A 24,757-nucleotide genomic window follows, 5' to 3' on the forward strand; every position below is an offset into this window, starting at 1 on the left:
TTGTTGTATCAATCACAGGATTATATATCACACAAACCTCAAAATCCACTAAATGAGTTCAAAATGACCTTGTTCTCTATAGTTCCTCATATAGAAAGCACAACTCATGTTCTTCTACGTATTTATTATTCTTGCATATTTTTACACATTAACTCTTTCCACATTTTTCAATATAGAAACGTCATTCATACATCAGAAAGTTCACCTCAATTAGGATATGTATGCTTCTATACAGAATTTTCAGAAATTTAATAATTTCCAAAAATATTCAAAGTGAATGGAGAAAATTTGACTCCAATTCATACATTTTCATTTGCTATCTGCTGATGAGTTCAGTCCTGTACAGTCCCACTTTGGGTTTCTGATTTCTGAAACTACTGAGTCAGTCATTGTCTCAAATGGGTTTTATTGTGAAGAGTTGGATCCTTATACACGTCATCCCGACCAGCATGCTTCCTTCTTTTCTTTTTAAGCAAATAAACACATCAAAAATGTCAAAATAGTGGACAGAACGTGTAACAACCACATGCTTTTAGTGGCATTGACAATGAATAAGCCTGAGTACATGTCAATAACAGGCTGCTCTTGAGACAACAAATGAAATTTGAATGGTATTACAGAGGAAGATTGACAGCTCTAGTTGTGGGGAAAAAAAGAAATCAAAGCTCAGACAACCAAAATGTTTCACTCCCGAACTACAAAAAAAGTTTTATTTACAAGATCATAAACTACAACACACTCTGGATAAAACCCCCAAATAAGAATTGTTCGTGTCCCGGTAAATACTCGGCACTCGTATTGAACCAACTCCTCGTCCTGCCTTTCCTTTTCTTTTCCATTTCAACACTTTGAGAGAAATCAAAAACCAGACTGACATTCTTAAAACGGGCCGGGCAGTGTGTGAATGTCTCGCGTACTATAAGGCGACGTGGGCGAAATCTCCCATCATGATATACGTAGGTCCTTTCATATCTTCCTCACGATGTATATCACGACATGTTTACTGGGATTCAATCATATAGTCCGGATGAAAAACCGCACAGGAGAAAGTAGCAGCGTCGGTGATGCAGTCGGCTCGTAAATTGAAATCAAAGTCATAAAAAAAAACCTGAAATGAAATCGAACGGGGTGAATCGAGATCGGGATTTTTAGAACGATACCACGCGGTAAAGCCTATTCCGTGTGAATTAAATACTCGTGAAAAAAGAAAAGGGATTTTCCCGCGTTCCATGAAGAACTTCAGTGCGTGAACACACCCGGCAGGATCCCAACGCAGGCCGCCCGCCGGATTTTTAACGTCACGAGAAGAACGTCAAAAAATGTATTTGATATTTTGATATTGTTTTGACAGTGTTTAGTGCTGCAACCAACAGCTGTTAGTTTAGTAATCAACGTGAAAAGCAAGCTTTCAACTTCCCACATTCAAAGGATTTTCACAGCACGAACAAAGCAGATTAGGGACGTTATTCAATAAGCAACAAGTGCTTTATTTTTAACAAATGAAATGCAACAAAAAATGCAATGGAGTCATGCATTATTTGGGGAGCAGGTGGAAATGGGACACATTGATTCCCAGAGCTTTAACAGAGGGAACTCAAAAAACGATCGGCCTGCAGATACTCCAAAAAAAACACAAGTGCTGCCCTGCTCCAGGGTAATTCTCCTAAAGAAAACATGAAATCCTTTAAGAAAAACAATGTTGTCTAGTAACAATTCATAAAAATAGAAACGAACATACATTTAGTTGTCAGTCATGCTCTGAGTGGTGCTTCTGCATGATTCTTTGTTTTACAGAGAGCTTCTTTAGTCAGGGACAGCCCTAAGAAAAGGTTCTGTTTCTCACATTCCCAAATCCCATTCTCTGGACGGGATAGGTAACCAGCAGGGGGGGGGCGGGGACAACTTTTCTTCTGAGTGTGCTACTGAAAGAGTGAAGGAAAGATTTCAACATTATTATACCCAGCCCTGACAACTAAATATATAAAAAGCAAAACTTTCTTAAAGGCTCAATGTCAACTAACGCAATCCAAAAACTCAAAGATCTGAGACGTGGCTCCATTTTAGAAGGGCTCTTTCGTCCACTTAACTACACGGTCTCCGTGGTTACGTGCTGTCTTCATGATTCCCTCTGTGTAACGTACACTTTCACAGCACCAACTTCTAGATTGATTCAACAATGACATCCCTTCCATAGTCTGTCCACTAGAGGACGCTCCACAACGTCCCTGTTGGCATTATTAGTATTTTTTGGATTTTTTATACACTTCATCAGAACTTTAATATATTTTGACGTTCCTCTGTTCTGTTGTGACAATAAAACAAATTATGACATTATTTTAGTGAGAACTCCTATAACCACAAATAACTAATCTGTTTGTTTTGTTACTGGATTATTTAAAAAATGTATATTGTCCGATATATGGGAATCTTGGACTTTTAAATAACCAGATATTTGTATCGGTCGGGCTCTACAGAGCGATGGCGTCCTTGTGCTTCTTCCTGTTTTCTTCAGTGACGGGCTGACGTCTGCTCAGCTGGTTTCTTTGAGAACGCCAATCCTTCATCCAGTTGGAGTAAAAGAGCGTCCCGATGCGGCGATAGAACTGGATAAGGATTCCACTTCTGACGCGTGCACAAAGGGGACAGGACGCCATCGCCAGGCGACCTTATGTAACGCAGCGAGACCTGGAATCAGATGTCTCACGTTGCCAGACGTGGTATGCACCCTTTGGTGAGCTTCGGTGCTTCATTTCGAAGGGGTCTGGAGCCAAAAAAGATGGCAGCCATCGCTCTAATCTTCGATTCGTCATCCAATCGCTGTCATGTCTCGACTCTTTTATAAGATTCCTGATTTGAAAGTCTGAAGACCGTAGTAATTAAAGGAATTGTAATTTCATGAAATGTTGGCCAACCCTACTAATGTGTATGTCTGTCTTAATTCATTTTTAATTCAGCCTTCTGGACCCGGCTCTGTCTTCTTCTTCTCCAGGAGGAATAAAAAACAGATTAGCGCAGTGTCCTTGCCCCTCTTCAGTCGCCCTCCCACACACAGTCACACTCCCGTAGTGGGCTTCTCTGGCGCATGGTGGTGATGACGGTGATCCTGTTCTCCGACAGCTCTCGCAGCTGATTGATGAGCGCCCGGACGCTGGGGCTGGGCCACGGGTGGCCGTTGAGGTAATCCCTCAGGATGAAGGAGCGCTCCACCAGCAGCTCCAGCTGCACCAGGTGGCGCAGCCGGTTGAGGCTCAGCAGGTCTTTCTCCGGTTCCCGACGGAAGAACCTGAGAGACAAGAGACGAGATGAGGAAGACTTTCCCTGCATGAACACAGCAACACATCAACAGATTTGTGGAAACACAGATGTCTTTAAAGAAATGAAGAGAAGGTAGTTTCCTTTGCGGTTTACTCGTTTACCCAGATACGATGAACAGTGTCCAGAATGCTGCAGCACGTGTACTAACACAGGACTAGGTAAAGAGGTCCTATTTCTCCCGTATTAGCTTCTCTGCATTGGAATCCTGCAAAGTCCACAACTTAAAATCCTCCTCCTGACCTACAAGGCTCTTAACGGTCAGGCACCATCATATCTCAAAGAGTCTCAAAGTAGAATGGGAGCCAGAGCTGCACTGCTACTACTATTATTACTAGTCATAGTTCTATTACATTTACCCCCCACCCCCAAATGCAAAGGATTTTGGGTGGAAGAAAGGTTCGAGTGATTCCAGCTAAGGGCCCCAGTGGCTTCCCGTGCGGCTCACCGTATCCTGAGCGTCCTGAGCTGAGGAAACAACATGGGGATCCGTCTGCAGAGGCTGCCACTGGAGCGGTTCTGCTCGATGTCCAGGTGCTCCAGGCCCGGGACTTTAGGTGCGATGGAGTCCATGTCTTTCAGAGTTATGGCCACTCGCAGCGTCAGCCGGGTCACACTGGATGGGATGGTGGTCGTATAGGCGGCTAGAGAATTTCCTCCTGGGGAGGGCAGGAAACAGAAAGCACCCAAGAAAATGATACCTGTGTTTAGCCTTGTCCCTTAAACTGCCTTGTGTTAGAGCTGGGCACAGGGGGGGAATATCACAATATTTTCGTCCAAATACATTGATACATTGCGGTGATATTGTAAGGTTGATTGTGAGAGTTTTCATAAATGATCACCAATAATGTGGATATGATGACTAAGTGGGTAAAGGCAAATATTAAACCAGCCTTTCAAAGCAGCCTTTAAAACCAGGAAAAGACACAATAACATTACCCAACACGTAGTATTCTGTACTACGTATATATACACAGTATTTATTTTTACTCTGTACCTCCTACTATGACCTGTGCAATATGCCAATTCATATACAATATATCTGTATAGACGTATTCCCACCTGTTGATAAAACAAGTGTTTATAATGTACATAATACCATTTTACTCTATTCTCATTTTTCTATTTCCTATTATATTTAATGTGTATTTTATTCATTTTTTATTTGTTGTTGTTGTCGAAAGTTCCCCGGGCGTGGGATTAATAGTCTAAAGTCTTACTAAAAGCTTTGAACTGACCGATGATGGTGAGGGTCTCCAGCTGTGTGAGGGGACTCAGCCAGGAGGTGAGGCGGCACGCGATGCCCTCTCTGATGTACCTGTAGCGGATAGTCAGAGACCTGAGTGAGGTCAGGCTCCTCAGTGCGTTCTCTGGCAGGATGGTTTCTGGGTAATCCACCAGCTCCAGGCTGGTCAGCGCTGGGCCGCCGTACCGCGGCGCTCCTACAGAACCGAGGAAGAGGACAAGAGTCAAGCCTTCATCGCCTTGTGGTGGGTACGGTCCTTTGGCTCATTTATTACAAACCAAATCAGTTAATAAAGTAATAAATGAGCCAGAACCTGCCAATCCACTGGTCTGATCCTGGAAATACCAAAGACTACAGCCATAACTGTCAGAGACCCCCAATCAACCTGCAACTATATTTAAAAAAAAATGTAAATCATAAAAATAATCATTTTTCTAATTAAACATGAGCTTCTTCCAGCCTCTCAACTGGATTTTAATTGTCAATTTTATAGCATTTGGAGAAGAAATGTCAACAAATGGGAAAAAAACGTGACAAATGTAAAAAAAGTGACAATTTAAATTTTTTTTTTTAAAAAGCTTTAAAAAAATTGGAAAAAAACAAATTTCAAAAGGCTCAGAAAAAGTCGACAAACGTTAAAAACGGGACAAAAACATCGGGGAAAAGACAACCATAGCCTCGATAAAAGGTGTGCAGGTCGACGGGAAGACAATGCGAAGGTTAATCAAAATAACGTTAAGTTTTTTGATAATTAATGTATGTATGTATTTAAGATTTAAGTTCCTTTTATTCTCGGTTTGAAATGTAAGTGTGTTTTGAAATGTGCTATATAAATTAAGGTCATTAGCTAGTATTTGTAGTTAAAGGGGAAAATATGCAGGGAGACAGCACAGCAGGTATAGAGGACAGTCAGACCGGGGACCGGGTGCAGGGGACCGGCTGACCTGGATTGACCGGGTCCGAGGGGCTGAGGTAGTCATCGGGCAGCGGCTCTGGCGGCTCCCCCCTCATCCCCCAGGAAAGGTGCTTCAGCTTCTTGAGGCTCAGCAGCAGGTTGTGGAAGACGCCGCAGGGCACTGGCCTCACCGTGTCCAGCCCGTAGCCCTCCCCCTGCTGGTGGAACACCAGGTACCGCAGGTTCACCAGGTGGGACACGGCGTTAATAAACTCCACCGTGCAGGGCAGCCGGACGTTACACGCGCTCAGGTGCGTCAGCCGCTCGTGCAGCTGCCCGGTCAGACTCCTCCCGATCACCGGTTCGTCCCAGTTGGCGTTCCGAACCCCTAGTTCCCTCAAGTCGGGGAACCGGGACAGGTTGTCCAGGTATTTGCCCTTGTAGACCCGTCCTCCGTCCACGAACACGATAGCCGTGAGGGACGGCAGGAACTTGACGAGCCGACGCCACTCTTTGCGCCGCAGGTGGCGCACCGCTACCCGGGTGAGCTTGCGGTGGTTCAAGGTGTCCCAGAAGCCGTAGGTGTAGCGGCGGAGGTCGGACAGCACCACCGTGTAGTCCCGCCATAGGGACGGGTGGTCGACGAGCCTCTTGAGTTGCCTGCAGACGGTGCGGACCGTGTGCTTCTCGTCCGTGCTCAGGTAGCTGAACACGTAGACCCAAACTTCAGGTGGAAGATGCGGCAGCTCGTCCATCAGCGCCAACCCGTTCACAGCTAGCAGCTAACAGCTCGTGCCTCTTCAGGAGAGCGGGAAGCGGGTAGGATAACAGCTACGCATTGAGACTAAAGCTACAAGACTTCCACTATGTGTGATGTCAATGTAAAAACTATGAACATATTATTTTGTATCCGCTAAACGGATATGATAACTGCAGAAACTGCTAGCTGTTGTCTAGACTGCGTCCGTTTTGAAGCCGTCGCGCTGTGATGACGTCGGTTTTTGCAGAAACGTCAGGGTGCTTTGTTTATGCTCTGGCTGCCAGTCTTTGAATGTGGTTTAAATAAAGAAAAGAAATGATCCAGAGCCGTTTAGAGAATATTTTAAGATTAATAGTGGAAACGTAATAACAGATTAAACTTTACCTCTACCAGATTGTGGTTATAAACCTTTCTTATTAAAATGAGTCATGTTTAAAATGGAGAGATGGACTAAAACAGTGTGACTTGAAATTAGAAATCAAAGAATAATGAATTGTATTTTCTTTTTACCTTATAAAGGGACACAGGTAACATGTTTTATACTTGAATATAATCCAACTAGTCTTATTTCCATAGGCCTACAGTAGGTACGGAGAGTATTCAGACCCCTTTACATTTTTCACTCTGTTTCATTGCAGCCATTTTCCAAAAATCAAAAAAGTTCATTTTATTTCTCATTAATGTAACACTCAGCACCCCATCTTGACAGAAAAAAAACAGAAATGTAGAAAAACTGAAATATCACATGTTCATGAGTATTCAGACCCTTTGCTGTGACACTCATATTTAACTCACACGCTGTACATTTCTTCTGATCCTCCTTGAGATGGTTCCACTCCTTGACTCGAGTCCGGCTGTGTGCAATTACACTGATTGGACATGATTAGGAAAGGCACACACCTGTCTTTAGAAGACACCTTACAGCTCACAGTGCACGTCAGGGCAAATGAGAATCATGAGGTCGAAGGGACTGCCCAAGGAGCTCAGAGACAGAATTGTGGCGAGGCACAGATCTAGCCAAGGTTACGAAACAATTTCTGCAGCACTCAAGGTTCCTAAGAGCACAGTGGCCGCCATAATCCTTAAATGGAAGAAGTTTGGGACGACCAGAACTCTTCCTAGACCTGGGCTTCCAGCCAAACTGAGCCATCGTGGGAGAAGAGCCTTGGTGAGAGATGTAAAGAAGAACCCAAAGATCCCTGTGGCTGAGCTCCAGAGATGCAGTAGGGAGATGGGAGAAAGTTCCACAAAGTCAACTACCACTGCAGCCCTCCACCAGTCGGGGCTTTGTGGCAGAGTGGCCCGACGGGAAGCCTCTCCTCAGTTCAAGACATATAAAAGCCCAAATAGATTTTGGCAAAAAACACATGAAGGACTCTCAGACTATGAGAAATAAGATTCTCTGGTCTCTGATGAGACCAAGTCTGAACTTTTTGGCATTCTTATCGGTATGTGTGGAGAAAACCAGGCATCACCTGCCCAATACAATCCCAACAGTGAAACATGGTGGCAACATCATGCTGGGGGGGGGGGTCAGCTGCAGGGACAGGACAACTGGTTGCAATTGAAGGAAAGATGAATGCGGCCAAGTACAGAGAGATCCTGGAAGAAAACCTCATCCAGAGTGCTCAGGACCTCAGACTGGGCCGAAGGTTCACCTTCCAACAAGACCATGACCCTAAGCACACAGCTCAAATAGCAGAGGAGTGGCTTCGGAACAACTCTGGGACCATTCTGGACTGGCCCAGTCAGAGCCCTGGCCCAGTCAGAGCCCTGGCCCAGTCAGAGCCCCGCCCTAAACCCAACCGAGCCTCTCTGGAGAGACCTGAAGATGGCTGTCCACCAACGTTCACCATCCAACCTGATGGAACTGGACAGGATCTGCAAGGAAGAACGGCAGAGGATCCCAAATCCAGGTGTGAACCACTTGTTGCATCATTCCCAAGAAGACTCATAGCTCCAAAGAGTCTGAATGCTTATGACCATTTTAGTTTTTCTTTTTTAATAAACTTGCAAAATGTCTACATTTCTGTTTTTTCTGTCAACATGGGGTGCTGAGTGTTACATTAATGATACAGAAAATGAACTTTTTTGGTTTTCAGAAAATGGCTGCAATGAAACAAAGAGTGAAAAATGTAAAGGGGTCTGAATACTTTCCGTACCCACTGTACATGTGTTTTGTATTTCTAAAATGTAATATCATTTGCTAATTAATGAAAAATGTTGCCTACATTTTTAATTTAATAAGTACATTTAAGAGGAAATGCAATGGTTTTAATGCAATATGTGGAATAGTAATATCGGTTTAATCCTGTCTGATGATTGTGCTTGAAACGTCGCCCACGTGCAATAAATAAGTAATAATAATAATATTTTTAGTGTCATGATTTGCTCCCTTTTGGCTGTAACAACTTCTTCAGAATGCAGACCAACAGGTTTGGGAGCGGCTGTAGTCCTCTTTCACCACTGGGTTGTCTTTCTGTCTACCATGCACTTGGAACAATTCTTTAAGGCTTCTGATTTAATTTTTTACATACTAGTTTTGCACGTATTCTTGGAATTTATAGTCAATAAACCTCATTTATTTGAAATTATATCTAATTTTAGAGTTACAAAAAATGATGTTCTCAGCCTGTCAAAGTCATACGGAAGAGGATTAGGGCCACTGGTGAAAAGGTTATGTGAGGTCTGACTTTATTTTCAGAATTCTGACATTAAAGTCAGACTTCTGAGAATAAAGTCAGAATTCTGAGATTAATAAAAATAAAGTCAGAATTTTGACTTTAATCTCAGAATTAAAAAAGGCAGAATTCTGAGAAAAAAGTCAGAATTCTGACTTTAATCTAAGAATTCTGAGAATAAAGTCAGAACTCACATACATTTTTCACCAGTGGCCCTAATCCTCTTCCGTAAAGTCAGAATCCCATTTATATTTCTTTCAAATGCTAAAAAAGTAAATAAAACACCCAACGTTCTATGAAAGGAGTGATCCTTATCTGCAATTTGGTTGACAGGAAACCAAATTTCAGATAAAGAAACTTCAAAAACAGTAAGGTTAACTACATTCATAGAGGAAGTATAGTATTCTGATAGATATTTCCTACCGACAGAATGAGCTTCCCTACATTTACTACATTCATAGAGGAAGTATAGTTCTGATATGATATTTCCTCCCTGAAGAATGAGCTTCCCTACATTATACTACTTCATAGAGGAAGTATTAGTATTCTGAGAGATAGTTCCTCCCTGACAGAATGAGCTTCCTACATTATACTACATTCATAGAGGAAGTATAGTATTCTGATAGATATTTCCTCCTGACGAAGAGCTTCCCTACATTATACTACATTCATAGAGGAAGTATAGTATTCTGATAGATATTTCCTCCCTGACAGAATGAGCTTCCCTACATTATACTACATTCATAGAGGAAGTATAGTATTCTGATAGATATTTCCTCCCTGACAGAATGAGCTTCCCTACATTATACTACATTCATAGAGGAAGTATAGTATTCTGATAGATATTTCCTCCCTGACAGAATGAGCTTCCCTACATTATACTACATTCATAGAGGAAGTATAGTATTCTGATAGATATTTCCTCCCTGACAGAATGAGCTCTCCTACATTATACTACATTCATAGAGGAAGTATAGTATTCTGATAGATATTTCCTCCCTGACAGAATGAGCTTCCCTACATTATACTACATTCATAGAGGAAGTATAGTATTCTGATAGATATTTCCTCCCTGACAGAATGAGCTTCCCTACATTATACTACATTCATAGAGGAAGTATAGTATTCTGATAGATATTTCCTCCCTGACAGAATGAGCTTCCCTACATTATACTACATTCATAGAGGAAGTATAGTATTCTGATAGATATTTCCTCCCTGACAGAATGAGCTTCCCTACATTATACTACATTCATAGAGGAAGTATAGTATTCTGATAGATATTTCCTCCCTGACAGAATGAGCTTCCCTACATTATACTACATTCATAGAGGAAGTATAGTATTCTGATAGATATTTCCTCCCTGACAGAATGAGCTTCCCTACATTATACTACATTCATAGAGGAAGTATAGTATTCTGATAGAATTTCTCCCTGACAGAATGAGCTTCCCTACATTATACTACATTCATAGAGGAAGTATAGTATTGATAGATATTTCCTCCCTGACAGAATGAGCTTCCCTACATATACTACATTCATAGAGGAAGTATAGTATTCTGATAGATATTTCCTCCCTGACAGAATGATCTTCCCTACATTATACTACATTCATAGAGGAAGTATAGTATTCTGATAGATATTTCCTCCCTGACAGAATGATCTTCCCTACATTATACTACATTCATAGAGGAAGTATAGTATTCTGATAGATATTTCCTCCCTGACAGAATGAGCTTCCCTACATTATACTACATTCATAGAGGAAGTATAGTATTCTGATAGATATTTCCTCCTGACAGAATGGACTTCCTACATTATACTACATTCATAGAGGAGTATGTATTCTGATAGATATTTCCTCCCTGACAGAATGACTTCCCTACATATAATAACATTCATAGAGGAAGTATAGTATTCTGATAGATATTTCCTCCCTGCAGAATGAGCTTCCCTACATATACTACATTCATAGAGGAAGTATAGTATTCTGATAGATATTCCTCCCTGACAGAATGAGCTTCCCTACATTATACTACATTCATAGAGGAAGTATATATTCTGATAGTATTTCCTCCTGACAGAATGAGCTTCCCACATATTACTACATTCATAGAGGAAGTATAGTATTCTGATAGATATTTCCTCCCTGACAGAATGAGCTTCCCTACATTATACTACATTCATAGAGGAGTATAGTATTCTGATAGAATTCCTCCCTGACAGAAGAGCTTCCCTACATTATACTACATTCATAGAGGAAGTATAGTATTCTGATAGATATTTCCTCCCTGACAGAATGGCTTCCCTACATTATACTACATTCATGAGGAAGTATAGTATTCTGATAGATATTTCCTCCCTGACAGAATGAGCTTCCCTACATTATACTCATTCATAGAGGAAGTATAGTATTCTGATAGTATTTCCTCCTGCAGAATGAGCTTCCCTACATTATACTACATTCATAGGGAAGTATAGTATTCTGATAGATATTCCTCCCTGACAGAATGAGCTTCCCTACATTATACTACATTCATAGGGAAGTATAGTATTCTGATAGATATTTCCTCCTGACAGAATGAGTTCCCTACATATACTACATAGAGGAAGTATAGTATTCTGATAGATATTTCCCCCTGACAGAATGAGCTTCCTACATATACACATTCATAGAGGAAGTATAGTATTCTGATAGATATTTCCTCCCTGACAGAATGAGCTTCCCTACCTATACTACATTCATAGAGGAAGTATAGTTTCGATAGATATTTCCTCCCTGACAGAATGAGCTTCCCTACATTATACTACATTCATAGAGGAAGTATAGTATTCTGATAGATATTTCCTCCCTGACAGAATGAGCTTCCCTACATTATACTACATTCATAGAGGAAGTATAGTATTCTGATAGATATTTCCTCCCTGACAGAATGAGCTTCCCTACATTATACTACATTCATAGAGGAAGTATAGTATTCTGATAGATATTTCCTCCCTGACAGAATGAGCTTCCCTACATTATACTACATTCATAGAGGAAGTAAGTATTCTGATAGAATTTCCTCCCTGACAGAATGAGCTTCCCTACATTTACTACATTCAGAGGAAGTATAGTATTCTGATAGATATTTCCTCCCTGACCGAATGAGCTTCCCTACATTATACTACATTCATAGAGGAAGTATAGTATTCTGATAGATATTCCTCCTGACAGACATGAGTCTTCCCTACATTAACTACATTCATAGAGGAAGTATAGTATTCTGATAGATATTTCCTCCCTGACAGAATGATCTTCCTACATTATATACATTCTGAGGAAGTATAGTATTCTGATAGATATTTCCTCCCTGACAGAATGATCTTCCCTACATTATACTACATTCATAGAGGAAGTATAGTATTCTGATAGATATTCCTCCCTGACAGAAGATCTTCCCTACATTACTACATTCATTAGAGGAAGTATAGTATTCTGATAGTAGTATTTCCTCCCTGACAGAATGAGCTTCCCTCACTATACTACATATATTACATAGAGGAAGTAAGTATTCTGATAGATATTTCCTCCCTGACAGAAGATATTCCCTACATTATACTACATTCATAGAGAAGTATAGTATTCTGATAGATATTTCCCTGACAGAATGATTTTCCCACATTATACATAATATATAGGAAGTATAGTATTCTGATAGATATTTCCTCCCTGACAGAATGAGCTTCCCTACATATACTACATTATACTACATAGAGGAATTATGATTCTGATAGATATTCCTCCTGACAGAATGAGCTTCCTACATTATATACATTCATAGAGGAAGTATAGTATTCTGATAGATATTTCCTCCCTGATAGAATGAGCTTCCCTACATTATACTACATTCATAGAGGAGTATAGTATTCTGATAGATATTTCTCCCTGACAGAATGAGCTTCCCTACATTATACTACATTCAGAGAAGGAAGTATTCTGTAGATATTTCCTCCCTGACAGAATGATTTTCCCTACATTATACTACATTCTAGAGGAAGTATAGTATTCTGATAGATATTTCTCCTGACAGAATGATTTTCCCTACATTATACTACATTCTTAGGAAGTATAGTATTCGATAATATTTCCTCCCTGACAGAATGAGCTTCCCTACATTATACTACATTCTAGAGGAAGTATAGTATTTGATAGATATTTCTCCTGACAGAATGAGCTTCCCTACATTATACTACATTATATACTACATAGAGGAAGTATAGTATTCTGATAGATATTTCCTCCCTGACAGAAGCAGTTTTTGTTCATATTTAAGGAAAAATGTATTATCTGAAGACTTCCCATATTTTGGTTCTAGTTCTGATCCACTGATTTTGATTGACAGCTAGGCCTCTGATTGGCCAATCGGCCACACCGTGGTAATCGTGGGTGTGTGTACTTGTTTAACCACATCATGTTATTTGATATCATTTCAGAGACTTCAGTATTATTTCTTCTGCCTGATTCCCACACATGCAACGTTTTGGTAGGATCATAAAGATTCATTTCTATAGGTAGGATATGCCTGGATCAACCACAAAGGTTATTAATAATAATGTGTACTTTATACCACATGAAAACTTCAGTGGTTATCATTTTGAAACGGATTAGCCACCACACAATATATTAACGTAGTCAGTATCTCACTGTTTTGACTTGAAAACTTTAAAATGTTGCCCTAGAATCTTAAAATATTGACTTAGAATCTCATAATACTGCCCAACTTTGAAATATTGACTTAGTATCTTAACATATTGACCTAATATCTCAAAATATTGACTTAGTATCATATATCACCCTAATATCTCAAAATATTGACTTATTTAAATATACTGACCTGATACCTTATATTGACTTAGTTTTAATGTATGACCTAATACCTTAAAATATTGCTAATAAATCACTATATTGACCTAATACCTTAAAATATTGACTTAGTATTTTAATATATTGACCTAATATCTTAAACAAAAACTTAGTATTTTAATATATTGACCTAATATCTTAAAATATTGACTTAATATTTACTATATTGACCTAATATCTTAAAATATTGACTAATATTTTACTATTTGACCTAATACCTTAAACAAAAACTTAGTATTTTAATATATTGACCTAATATCTTAAAATATTGACTTATATTTTATCATATGCCAATACTTAAATATGACTAATATACTATATTGACCAATACCTTAAAATATTGACTTGTATTTAATATATTTACCTATAGCTTAAATATTGACTTAGTTTTAATATATGACGTAATAATCTCAAAATATTGACTTAGAATCTCATTAACTGCCAAACTCAAAAATTGACTTAGTATCTTAATATATTGACGTAATATCTCAAAAATATGACTTAGTATCTTAATATATGCCTAATATCTCAAATATGATAGTATCTTAATAATGACCTAATATCTCAATATTTGACTAAGTATCTTAATTATTGACCTAATATCTCAAAATATGACTAAGTATTTTTTTGCCTTTTTTGCTTTTCTTATCTTTTAATATATTGACCTAATATCTCAAAATATTGACTAAGTATCTTAATATATTGACCTAATATTTCAGAACACATTGATTTAGTACCTCAAAATATTGACTTAATATCGCAATATATTGACTAAGTATTTCAAAATATGTACTAAGAAACTCAAAGTAAAGAGAAAGGTTAAAATATCGACTTGGTATATGTTCTTTCTGTACTTATTATATTTTCTGAAGATTGTTGGAGGGAGCCGGAGATTGCAGATCTTCATTCCCAACGTGACGACTGCAAATGATAAAGACCGAACCCGATTACCTTTAAAGCGGTGGTAAATACAGAAGTCCCCAAATGAGTCTGTAGGTGGACTGAAAGAATATGTAAACAATCACAGCTGATGAAATATAGTTTAATCTTTTTCATTTGTCCATTTAAATGACTACATATAAATTAAAAGAAATCAACACTGAAGCTCCGGTGATCGGAGAGAACAGAAAGAACAGATCAGCGGCAGGAGAGAGAGAGAGAGAGAGAGAGAGCAGGTTAGTGGATGGGACATTTTCTTTTCTTACTAACCACCTTTCGTCAACCTGCTGCGTCCACTCCCTACATTTCCCAGGATGCAGTTTCCACCCTGCACAGTGTCTGCACGTTTCCGTGTCGACATATAGTCAAAGAAAGCTGTGCGTTAAACCCGAAGACGAAGACAGAGAGGATGATGATGAAAGAAAACAAAGACTAACCCATAACCCAAACACACACACATCGCTTTCTTCTTCTCTCTTCTAACGTCGGCGGAAAATCACGGCTCGGTAAAGAAGTTCTCGCTCCGATTCTGAGAGACAGCTGTTGAAACGTGGTATTGGTGCAAGTGGTGGGCCATCTACAGCTGTGTTGTTATAGTAGAAAAACAACGGTACGGTCTATGTTCTGTGATCATAACTCTCTCCCAAAATCTTCTCTTCTAACAGGAAGCTCTGAGCTCTAACACAGGCTGTTGAGCTCCGTCTGTCATGTACAACTAGGCTGATTACCAGACTCGATCAATATCTGTTCTCACTGCTTCAAGTCCAAAGTCTAGTCCCTTCAGCCCAGGTCCGAGGGCCCGGACAAATGTGTGTGAACACGTCACCGATACAGACTACATCCAGCCCTGCAACAGTTGTTTTGATATTTAGTGAAATTCATTTGTTACCTGTCTTGCAGAGAGCTGGATGATTAGATAGATACCACATTCATGTTTACACCTGCACAAGCAATATTCTGTTGCATAATCCCCACACATTGGAAAGAATAATGATTTCCCTGTCCTTATGCTAAGCTAACTGGCTGCAGCTTCATATTCATCGTACAGCTATAACTGCTGTGGGAGCCGAGCCATGGACCGTGACGTCCCCCGTTCAAAAGCTGGGGACCTTTGCTGCATGTCTTTCCCAATCTCTCTCTCTCTCTCTCTCTCCTGTCGTCCACCCTCCAAAATACGAAACAAAACATGAAGATACAGGACTACTAGAGCCAAAAACTACACTCGACAGTCAAGATTCCCAGCCAAGCCGCATGAAAGCATCTGCGAATGTCTAAACAATGAAGAACGTAGGTGAAAATGTGGGCATTCAGCTTGTTTTCTGAAACGGTGTCAGACGGTAGGAGGTTTCCAACAGGCCCGCGGAGAACCAGGTCGCCCTGGTAACATTCATAGAGCATTCCTCCATACAGGCCTAGGGACTTTATTTCTACACAGCTCCTGAACATAATCATCCGCTTTATTAACTCTCCATCTGCAGCACAGTGTCCACCGGACTTCTCTGAATCGGAGTACGAGCTTCGCCTGAAAAGGAATTATTTTGGTGTCCCAGAGGCCCGGGACCAGTCCCGGTCCCTTCAGCAGTCCTTCAGCTTCATTCCAAGGCCGACACCGCCTTTTGTTTGAGTTCTTCCGCTCCACAAAAAAAAAAAAACTCCCCTCGTCGCTGCCAGTGTAACAAACGCCTCGTCATCTACTGTGACGGCGAGAACGTCAGGATCATCCACCCAATCACGAAGTAGAAAAGGAACACCGGGTACACCACCAGCGCCTTGCGGTCGGGAGGCTGGCTGTCGGCGAGGAAGGCCGTGGAGGCGAAGGTGGACCAGCCGAAGGACGCCGTCACCACCACCAGCCGCACGGCGAAGCTGACCGTCCCCGAGCCGCCGACCAGCACGATGCGGCACACGGCCATGGCCGCCGTCAGAGGCAGGATGCAGTAGCCCAACACACACAGGCTCTGGAAGAAGGAGATGGTGCCGCCCAGCAGCTTGGAGTTGAGGGTGATGATGATGGAGCCGAACCAAATGATGACGAAGACCTGGGGAGAAAAGATTCAGGGGAGAGATTTCTCTTAATATCAAGTCTCGCTCTGCCAGACCTACCGTGGTTCTCTAAAGAATTTAGAAAACTTTTAACGGAGTCGGAAAAACAACCCCGTTTTCAGTTCGGGACGATGCGTTTTCCAAGACCTGATGTAGCTGCAGGAGGAGGAAAAGGAACTACTCATCCTTCAGTTGATCCCAAACATTCAACATCAACACATCTGGAGATCCGTGGTTTCACTGGACGGGAAAGTAACTAAAGCTGCCAGACCAACGGAGTAGAGTAAAAGTACAGATACATATTTACTTCTGACTCTAACTAAATTAAATTGAGCCATAACATTATTGCCCTAGATGTGTTAAATACGCCTATACAGCTAGGGATCCACAAAATGGATTTTCTTTATTTTTACTACAAGCAGTAATTCATTGCTATTATGGCTGATAGCATATTGGTTTTGGTATGGTGGCATATACTACCTGGAGTTCTATATAAACAGTTTTTTTTCAACAAATATTGATATTATATAATGAACATTGATGCATCTCAATTTCTTTTGAATGCACTTCATAAGATATGTATTATTAATACTTGATGATGGTGACTATAGTGCCCGTATGGACCAAAAAGTACGGAATGTGAATTGGTGGCTGGAGAGATGCCACTTCACCCTCTGGGCACTGCCAGGTGCTGTTGAGCAAGGCACCGTACCCCCCAACCGCTCAGGGTGCTGGTTCGGCTGGCAGCCCCCTCACTCTGACATCTCTCCATTAGTGCATGTATAGGTCCTGAGCGCGCGCGCGCGCGCGTGCGTGTGTGTGTGTGTGGTTCAGGACTGTGTGCGATAACTAACAAAGTGTGGACACAGAGTGTAAATTGTAATTTCCCCATTGGGGATCAATAAACAGATTTTGAAAAAATATATTAAAAATATAATTATTATTTTCTTTCGGGAGGGGCCCATAAATGTTGTTGCCTCTGAGAAGAAGAAGGTAGCATTAGACAGGCCAGAGCCAGTTTTTCCCACCACTGATAACTTGCTCAAACGTTACCTCGGCGAACTGCGGCCCCCCCTGGTCGTCGCTGTCCGCGGCGCCGCCCTGCAGCAGCAGAGCCAGCGTGACGCAGAGCAGCAGCGGGCCCCACAGGTCCCAGTCCCGCAGCAGAGCCGTGCTCCGCTTCGGGTACAGGACGTGGACGAACTTGTTCCCCACCGCACGCAGGTCCCGCAGGATGGTCTCCCTCACGGGCTCGTCCAGCGTGGACAGCTCATCGTCCCGCCTGGTGGACGGGCCGACGGGCACCGAGATGTCTCCCTCCACCGGGATGTCCTCCGAGATGGAGACTTCCGACAGGCCGGCGAACGGTCTGCTGGCCTCCTCCGCTGCCGCCATTTTTCTTACGAGATTTCTGTCTCTTAACGAGAGCCGCTGGTTTATCGCGGGAGTTTAGAGCACACCCGCAGAGCCCTTTTAGTAAATAATCAACAAATACAGAAACTGGAGCGACAAATGGTCCTCTAAAGCACTGGATTTACTTCCACTTTGTCCAGCTGGTTGGTGTCCGTCTGCACCTCCACGTCAGCTGGGGATTGTTTACTTCCGCAGGACGTGACTCACGCATATCCGGCTGGAGCGTTCAGGGACACTTCCAGAACTCGAAAAACGCCCTGATAATAATACACCAATGTCACATAGAAACATGCATATCAATCAAATGATGTATGAAAAAGTAAATTAAAAAAACCAGTACATCAATAAATCAATATCACTTAATCAAGGGCTACAGAAAAAAAGATTTTCTTTTCTGATTTTTCTTTTTACAATATAAGAGTTTGTGTTCAGTGTTAATAATGTACAAATTGAAATCAACCAGAAAAATTTTAAGATCTGGGAATGAATACTACACGTAAACAGATTTTTACATATATATATATATATATATATATATATATATATAATATCTATATCTATAGATGGTATAGATAATCTATAATATAGATTCTCTCTCTCTCTCTCTCTCTCTCTCTCCTCTCCTCCTCTCTCCTCTCTCTCTCTCTCTCTCTCTCTCCTCTCTCTCTGTCTCGCTTATACACTCACCGGCCACTTTATTAGGTACACCTGTCCCCTGCTCGTTAACACTTAATTTTAAGCAGCCAATCACATGGCGGCAACTCATGCATTAGGCATGTAGACATGGTCAAGAGAATCTCCTGCAGTTCAAACCGAGCATCAGTATGGGAGAAAGGTGATTGAGTGACTTTGAACGTGGCATGATTGTTGGTGCCAGAAGGGCTGGTCTGAGTATTTCAGAAACTGCTAATCTACTGGGATTTTCACGCACAACCATCTCTAGGGTTTACAGAGAATGGTCCGAAAAAGAAAAAACATCCAGTGAGCGGCAGTTCTGTGGGCGAAATGCCTTGTTGATGCCAGAGGTCAGAGGGAATGGCCAGACTGGTTCGAGCTGATAGAAGGGCACAGTGACTCAAATAACCCCCCGTTACAACCAAGGTGGGCAGAAGAGCATCTCTGAACGCACAGTACGTCCAACTTTGAGGCAGATGGGCTACAGCAGCAGAAGACCACATCGGGTGCCACTCCTTTCAGCTAAGAACAGGAAACTGAGACTACAATTTGCACAAGCTCATCGAAATTGGACATAAGAAGATTGGAAAAACGTTGCCTGGTCTGATGAGTCTCGATTTCTGCTGCGACAGTCGGATGGTAGGGTCAAATTTGGCGTCTCCAACATGAAAGCATGGATCCATCCTGCCTTGTATCAACGTTTCAGGCTGGTGGTGGTGGTGGTGTCATGGGTGTGGGAATATTTTCTTGGCACTCTTTGGGCCCTTGGTACCAATTGAGCATCGTTGCAACGCCCAGCCTACCTGAGTATTGTTGCTGACCATGTCCATCCCTTTATGACCATAATGTACCCACTCTGATGGCTACTTTCAGCAGGATAATGCCCCATGTCATAAAGCTGGAATCACAGACTGGTTTCTTGAACATGACATGAGTTGGCTGTACTCAATCCTCCACAGTCACCAGATCTCAACATAGAGCATCTTTGGGATGTGGTGGAACGGGAGATTCGCATCATGGATGTCACCACAAATCTGCGGCAACTGTGTGATGCCATCATGTCATATGGACCAAACTCCCTGAGGAATGCTTCCAGCACCTTGTTGAATCTATGCCACAAGAATTGAGGCAGTTCGAAGGCAAAAGGGGGTCCAAAGCCCGTTACTAGCATGGGGTACCTAATAAAGTGGCCGGTGAGTGTATATAGATAATGCATTATATTTACAATTGAAAGTACTAGTACATGAAGGCATCACGAAAGCAGAGCGAAGATGTCGGGTACTGATGACGCTCTGAACCGTCGACGGTCGCTTTCTGTAACTGTGCAGGGGTTTCCAATATGGCCGTGCCTGTTGTGTCCGTGTGTGTAGGTGAACAAGAAGCGTTTTCTAGCTGAAATAGGATTAAATGTAGTCGTTAATAAAGCCTCTGGCCGGCGGTGGGATGGACTTCTGTCGGAAACAAGTGAAGGCCGACTGTGAGGAGCTGCTAGGCCGCTTCCAGACCACCGACTCCGTTCGCTTCGAGATTTTCTCCAAAATATGGAGGGAAATGAACTTCTCACAGATATTCTAGTAAGTTTACCCCCAGAACATCATTATATTGTGTTATTTTTAAGTCGTGGTGGAATGTAACTGAACACATGTAATCGAGAACTGTACTCTAACTGCATCAATTATTATAATACAGCCTATTATACAATACTATATTATTCTGAAACATGCCATTCTGCTAAATGAGTACTTTTACTTTTGTACTTTCAGTTCCATTTTGAATGCACTACTTTACCTTTAACCGAGTGTTTCTACACTGTAGTGTTACTGCTTTTTCATGATTAAAAGTCCCTTCTTTATTTTGTCATGATAAACACACCTTGGATGTATCTCATAACTGCTAGAAGTGTGTTTGAGACAGTAAACAGGTGAAAAAGAATAAGAATAATCTCAGAGGCAGTTCCTGGTTAAAACATGATGGTGCAAGCTTCCATGTCATTCTTCTGAATCTGACATTTTCCGTGTTTAACGCGTGTTGCTGTAATTGTTCTGCAGCGGCACAGTGACTCATGAGAAGCGGGCGTTCAGCCGCCTGATCCTGGACACGGCCTACAGCTTCTTCCTGCCTCCGTTCAGCTTCCAGATCCGAGTGGGAGGACTCTACCTGCTGTACAGCCTGTATCAGTGTCAGAGCGCCTCGCCCCCGGAGCAGGTCAGGAACACGGCACACAGCGGCTTTTTACTTTCATTTTCTCATAAAATGCAAGACAGAAGACAAAAACATCAACAGTGCCTACAAGAGATGTTAATGGTTGCCTGTGTATTGTGTTAACATAGTCGTGTGTGTGTGTGTCTTCAGATCCGTCTGGCGCTGAAGAACTGGGAGGACGTGAAGAAGTTTGAGAAGGACGCTGTGGACGCTCAGCATCTGGACGTCATTTACATCCTAAAACAGCTGATGCGCTGCAAAGCTTTCAGCTTCACCGCCATGCCCGCGGTGGTGAGCCTGCCTGCCTTACATCAACACACACACACACACACACGCCCTGAAGATCATCTCACGTAGGACTATTGAGTGCGTACTGCGGAGATTCAGTGGTTGAGAGGCCCTTTATACAAGAGTCTGGTGGTGGTTCAGTGGTGGAAGAAGTATTCAGATTGACAGTTTACCCTGGCAACCGGTGGTGCAGGCCCCAAGCAGCAGGCCCCAAACACAGCTTGCCGAGTGGTGGATGGTGTTCGGCCTGCTCCAGTCGGGCTCATGGCACCGGGCATCACACACAGCCTGTTTAGCATACTGAAACACACACAGACAGTAACCACGCACGACGGCTCCTAACAGCAGAAAGGATGGTATCTTACACGTTCACATCGTCTCTCCTCTGTGTCTCTCCTTCACTCTTCCTCTCCTGCCAGCTGGCCTTCAACAAGAAGAAGAAGATGGAGCGGGCGGCGCCGTGCGAGGGATTCATGGAGCGAGCGTCTCGTCCCCAGGAGCTGATCAACCTCGAGCTGCTGGAGGTGAGCAGAGAGCACCCCGCCACTCAAACACTTTCACAGTAGATGTTAGAAGAGGTCTCGTTAAAGCGCCCATTTTCTGCTCATTTTCAGGTTCATAATTGTATTTAGAGGTTGTACCGGAATAGGTTTCCATGGTTTTCTTTTCAGAAACCATATTTTTGTTGTACCGCACATTGCTGCAGATCCTGTTTTCACCCTGTGTGTTTAGGTTTTAGCTCCAGAGTGAGACATCTCACTTCTATCCTATCTTTGTTGGGAGCTGCACATGCTCAGTAGCTCGGTAAGATCCCATCCGCTAGATAACTCTTTCTCCAGCTTTGATCAGTCCGAGGCAGGATCAGCTGGGAGACTTCTTCTAGACCAGGGACACTTGTGGAAGACCTGCACAACAGGGACAGGAAGTAGTTCTTTTGGAGATTATGGTCAACTAGTGGCTGTTGGAGCAGTGTTTTGCCATTGAGAACGAGCACCAGAGACACAAAATAACATCCCAAATCCCTGAAAAGGAATTTTATTTCCTAATATGGGCACTGCAAGTTTGTTGTTTTTTAGGGATTTGTAATTAATCAACGTTTTAATCATAGCTCATTTTGGATTTTAACAATCACAAAAACAAATTAATTCAGCAAGTAAACTCTTCTTTTCCAACTTATTTCCCCAGTGTCCTCCTTGGCCACTAGCAACTTTGTCGAGGAGGAGGGGGGGGGGGGGGGGGGGGGGGGGGGGGGCTGGTATCGTGTGGACGCGCCGACAGTGTTGTTGTCATCGTTACTTAGAATTCCTCATGAGGGAGACAGAAACTACGCACTATAGCTTTTAAAAGATATTTTTATTCCTAGGCTTTAAACACATTAGAATAGTTGCCTTTCTATTCATTATTGTCATTTTGCTGTTAAACTGTTGTCTTTTTTTGTGTTCATTGTGTTCTTTCTCTGTGATTATGCTCGTGTGAAGTTGAGATTTCAGTATTGACCAAAATAATCGTGATTATGATTTTTTTTTTTCCGCTATCAAGCAGCCCCATTGTGTTTGTCTTTTTCCAGGAATTGTCCAACGTTGATGATCTCTATAGTAAGCTGAAGACGTCCGTGTGTCTGCCGTCGGAGCAGGCGGACGCGTCCATCAACCTGATCCAGAAAGAGCTGGTCCCTGAGCTCCGCAGCACTGTGGTGGACTTCTACAAGTGGCAGCAACAGAAGGTGAGACGTCCCGCCGCTCCCTTTGGTCAAATCAGAGTGTGTGTGCTGTTCAGTGAGGATGTGGTTATTTTATTGCTTTTTTTTAACACTCCTGGCCTTTTTTCTACTGTTGATGTAGTCTCGCATAGCCAGACCTTCCTCCACAGCACTGTTGATGAAGGTCTGGCTAGTCCACACAGCATTCCGGGATGGGAGAGAAATGTCCCCTGGTTTATTGGCATTTCTTTAAACCAATCACACACAATGACACGATTTGCAAAATAGTTTGGGGAAGAAACTTGTTTTGGTGGAACATGTATGTTCAAAGGTTGTTATAGTTGTGTGTTTTGCAATTCAAATTACATGTAGTATTATTATTATTATACACAAAGACAGAAGATGCGGGTAAGACACAAAAATGATATGTTGCACCATGTTGCCTTTTAAAGTCACTAAACAGACCCGTAGTTAAAAAAAAGACACGTGTGTTGCGGGTCATGTTTGTGAAGGAAATGGCATGGTTGTAAACATTAAGAGAATGACGTATGGATGGTAGTAGCTGTGGCGTATAAATCATCGCAGTGTTGTTGATGTGATGAGACGATGTGTCTTGGCTTGTTAGGGCGGGACTGGTGGAGATGACGATGAAGACAGCGGTGAGGGCACGTCCTCTCAGCAGGAGGTGAGTTGCGCCACATTACACTTACCGAAGGCCTTTAAAGCAGCACTGGTGCGCCCCGTGTCTAGGAGAGACTCCAACTGAAGTGAATGCCCCCTTTTACCTTTGGTGAAGCTGTAATAATACCTTTGTCCAGAGGGCGGCGCTGGTGACCGACTGCATGCTTTTTGTCCACAGTGCTCTAAAAGAGCCCAGCTCATCTCGTCCATCAAGTCCAAGGCTTACGGAGGGGCGGCAGAGGTTTGTACATTTTACCAATTTTTTAATTAAAAAAAAAAAAAAAAAAAAAAAAAGTAGCAAATGAAGATTTCCATTGTTAGGGCTGGGTATCGAAAAATACCTCGTCATTCAATACCCAGTTTCACTACCTTAAGAGTAAATCTTGTCAACAGCGAGCAATTGGCATGCTTCTACCAAGATCTAATAATATAATATAATCTATGTAGTGTCTGTGATTGGCTCTCTGAAGCCTGATTTATGATTGTGTGGAGGCTCCATGCAGAGCTTTCGCCGTAGCCTACGTAAATGGCCTGAAGTTTATACTTGCGCGGTGCTGTGTGCGTCGAGCCGGTGTAACACCAAATTCTGTGACCACCGTATTTTGTGACTGACCCTACTGTAGCTTAGCAGAAATCACCTGTAACAACAGCCAAACCATTCCAGGTGACTTGACTTATCTTCATTTGTATAGACAAGAAATAATAATCACTCTGGTCAGCATCTGGTTTTGGGAATAAGGGGTCACATATTCTGATAACAGCTGTCAAAATATGTGACCCCTTGGGCCCAAAACCACATAGGGACCAGAATTATTATTGTTTCTTGTCTTTACAAATGAAGATAAGACAAGTCACCTGGAATGGTTTGGCTGTTACAGGTGATTTCTGCTAAGCTACAGTAGGGTCACATATTTTGATAACAGCTGTCAAAATATGTGACCCCTTGTGCCTAAGACCAGATGTTGACCAGAGTGATTATTGTTTTTTTGTCTATACATAAAGCATGAAGATAAAAT

General features: G+C 42.1%; 3 protein-coding genes and 1 long non-coding RNA gene across 4 annotated transcripts in view; 1 reads left to right on the forward strand and 3 right to left on the reverse strand.

Annotated features, from left to right (window-relative positions):
- Nucleotides 1-109: 109 nt before the first annotated feature.
- On the reverse strand, nucleotides 110-6,464 carry im:7136021 (uncharacterized). The gene is made up of 4 exons (XM_032500639.1): nucleotides 5,503-6,464; nucleotides 4,551-4,754; nucleotides 3,761-3,971; nucleotides 110-3,283 (listed from the first exon to the last, which is right to left on the reverse strand). The coding sequence occupies exons 1-4, from the start codon at nucleotides 6,206-6,208 to the stop codon at nucleotides 3,031-3,033; spliced, it is 1,374 nt and encodes a 457-aa protein (XP_032356530.1). The 5' UTR covers nucleotides 6,209-6,464; the 3' UTR covers nucleotides 110-3,030.
- A 6,749-nt stretch (nucleotides 6,465-13,213) lies between these two features.
- The window catches only part of LOC116670223 (uncharacterized), a 12,899-nt gene continuing 1,355 nt past the window's right edge, over nucleotides 13,214-24,757 (reverse strand). The window contains exon 3 of the long non-coding RNA XR_004326968.1: nucleotides 13,214-13,225. This is a non-coding gene — a long non-coding RNA (uncharacterized LOC116670223). The remainder of the gene's footprint in view (nucleotides 13,226-24,757) is intronic.
- Nucleotides 14,828-18,420, reverse strand: yipf6 (Yip1 domain family, member 6). Its single transcript, XM_032500647.1, has 2 exons — nucleotides 17,837-18,420; nucleotides 14,828-16,779 (listed from the first exon to the last, which is right to left on the reverse strand). The coding sequence occupies exons 1-2, from the start codon at nucleotides 18,176-18,178 to the stop codon at nucleotides 16,432-16,434; spliced, it is 690 nt and encodes a 229-aa protein (XP_032356538.1). The 5' UTR covers nucleotides 18,179-18,420; the 3' UTR covers nucleotides 14,828-16,431.
- snapc1b (small nuclear RNA activating complex, polypeptide 1b) overlaps nucleotides 20,161-24,757 on the forward strand; it is a 9,937-nt gene continuing 5,340 nt past the window's right edge. Inside the window, exons 1-7 of the mRNA XM_032500644.1 lie at nucleotides 20,161-20,445; nucleotides 20,920-21,076; nucleotides 21,224-21,364; nucleotides 21,781-21,885; nucleotides 22,929-23,084; nucleotides 23,686-23,745; nucleotides 23,920-23,982. Coding sequence (XP_032356535.1) covers nucleotides 20,315-20,445; nucleotides 20,920-21,076; nucleotides 21,224-21,364; nucleotides 21,781-21,885; nucleotides 22,929-23,084; nucleotides 23,686-23,745; nucleotides 23,920-23,982 — 813 coding nt within the window. The 5' untranslated portion in view covers nucleotides 20,161-20,314. The remainder of the gene's footprint in view (nucleotides 20,446-20,919; nucleotides 21,077-21,223; nucleotides 21,365-21,780; nucleotides 21,886-22,928; nucleotides 23,085-23,685; nucleotides 23,746-23,919; nucleotides 23,983-24,757) is intronic.

The sequence above is a fragment of the Etheostoma spectabile genome, chromosome 20, assembly GCF_008692095.1.
Source record: "Etheostoma spectabile isolate EspeVRDwgs_2016 chromosome 20, UIUC_Espe_1.0, whole genome shotgun sequence".
Taxonomy (NCBI): Eukaryota; Metazoa; Chordata; class Actinopteri; order Perciformes; family Percidae; genus Etheostoma; species Etheostoma spectabile.

Coding starts and splice junctions, on each gene's coding strand:
- im:7136021 (XM_032500639.1), bottom strand. CDS start 6,208: ATGGACGAGCTGCCGCATCTTCCACCTGAAGTTTGGGTCTACGTGTTC. Junction 4,755..5,502: donor CTCGGACCCGGTCAATCCAG/GTCAGCCGGTCC, acceptor TCGGTTCTGTAG/GAGCGCCGCGGTACGGCGGC. Junction 3,972..4,550: donor GGAGACCCTCACCATCATCG/GTCAGTTCAAAG, acceptor TGCCCTCCCCAG/GAGGAAATTCTCTAGCCGCC.
- yipf6 (XM_032500647.1), bottom strand. CDS start 18,178: ATGGCGGCAGCGGAGGAGGCCAGCAGACCGTTCGCCGGCCTGTCGGAA. Junction 16,780..17,836: donor GGGGGCCGCAGTTCGCCGAG/GTAACGTTTGAG, acceptor TTTTCTCCCCAG/GTCTTCGTCATCATTTGGTT.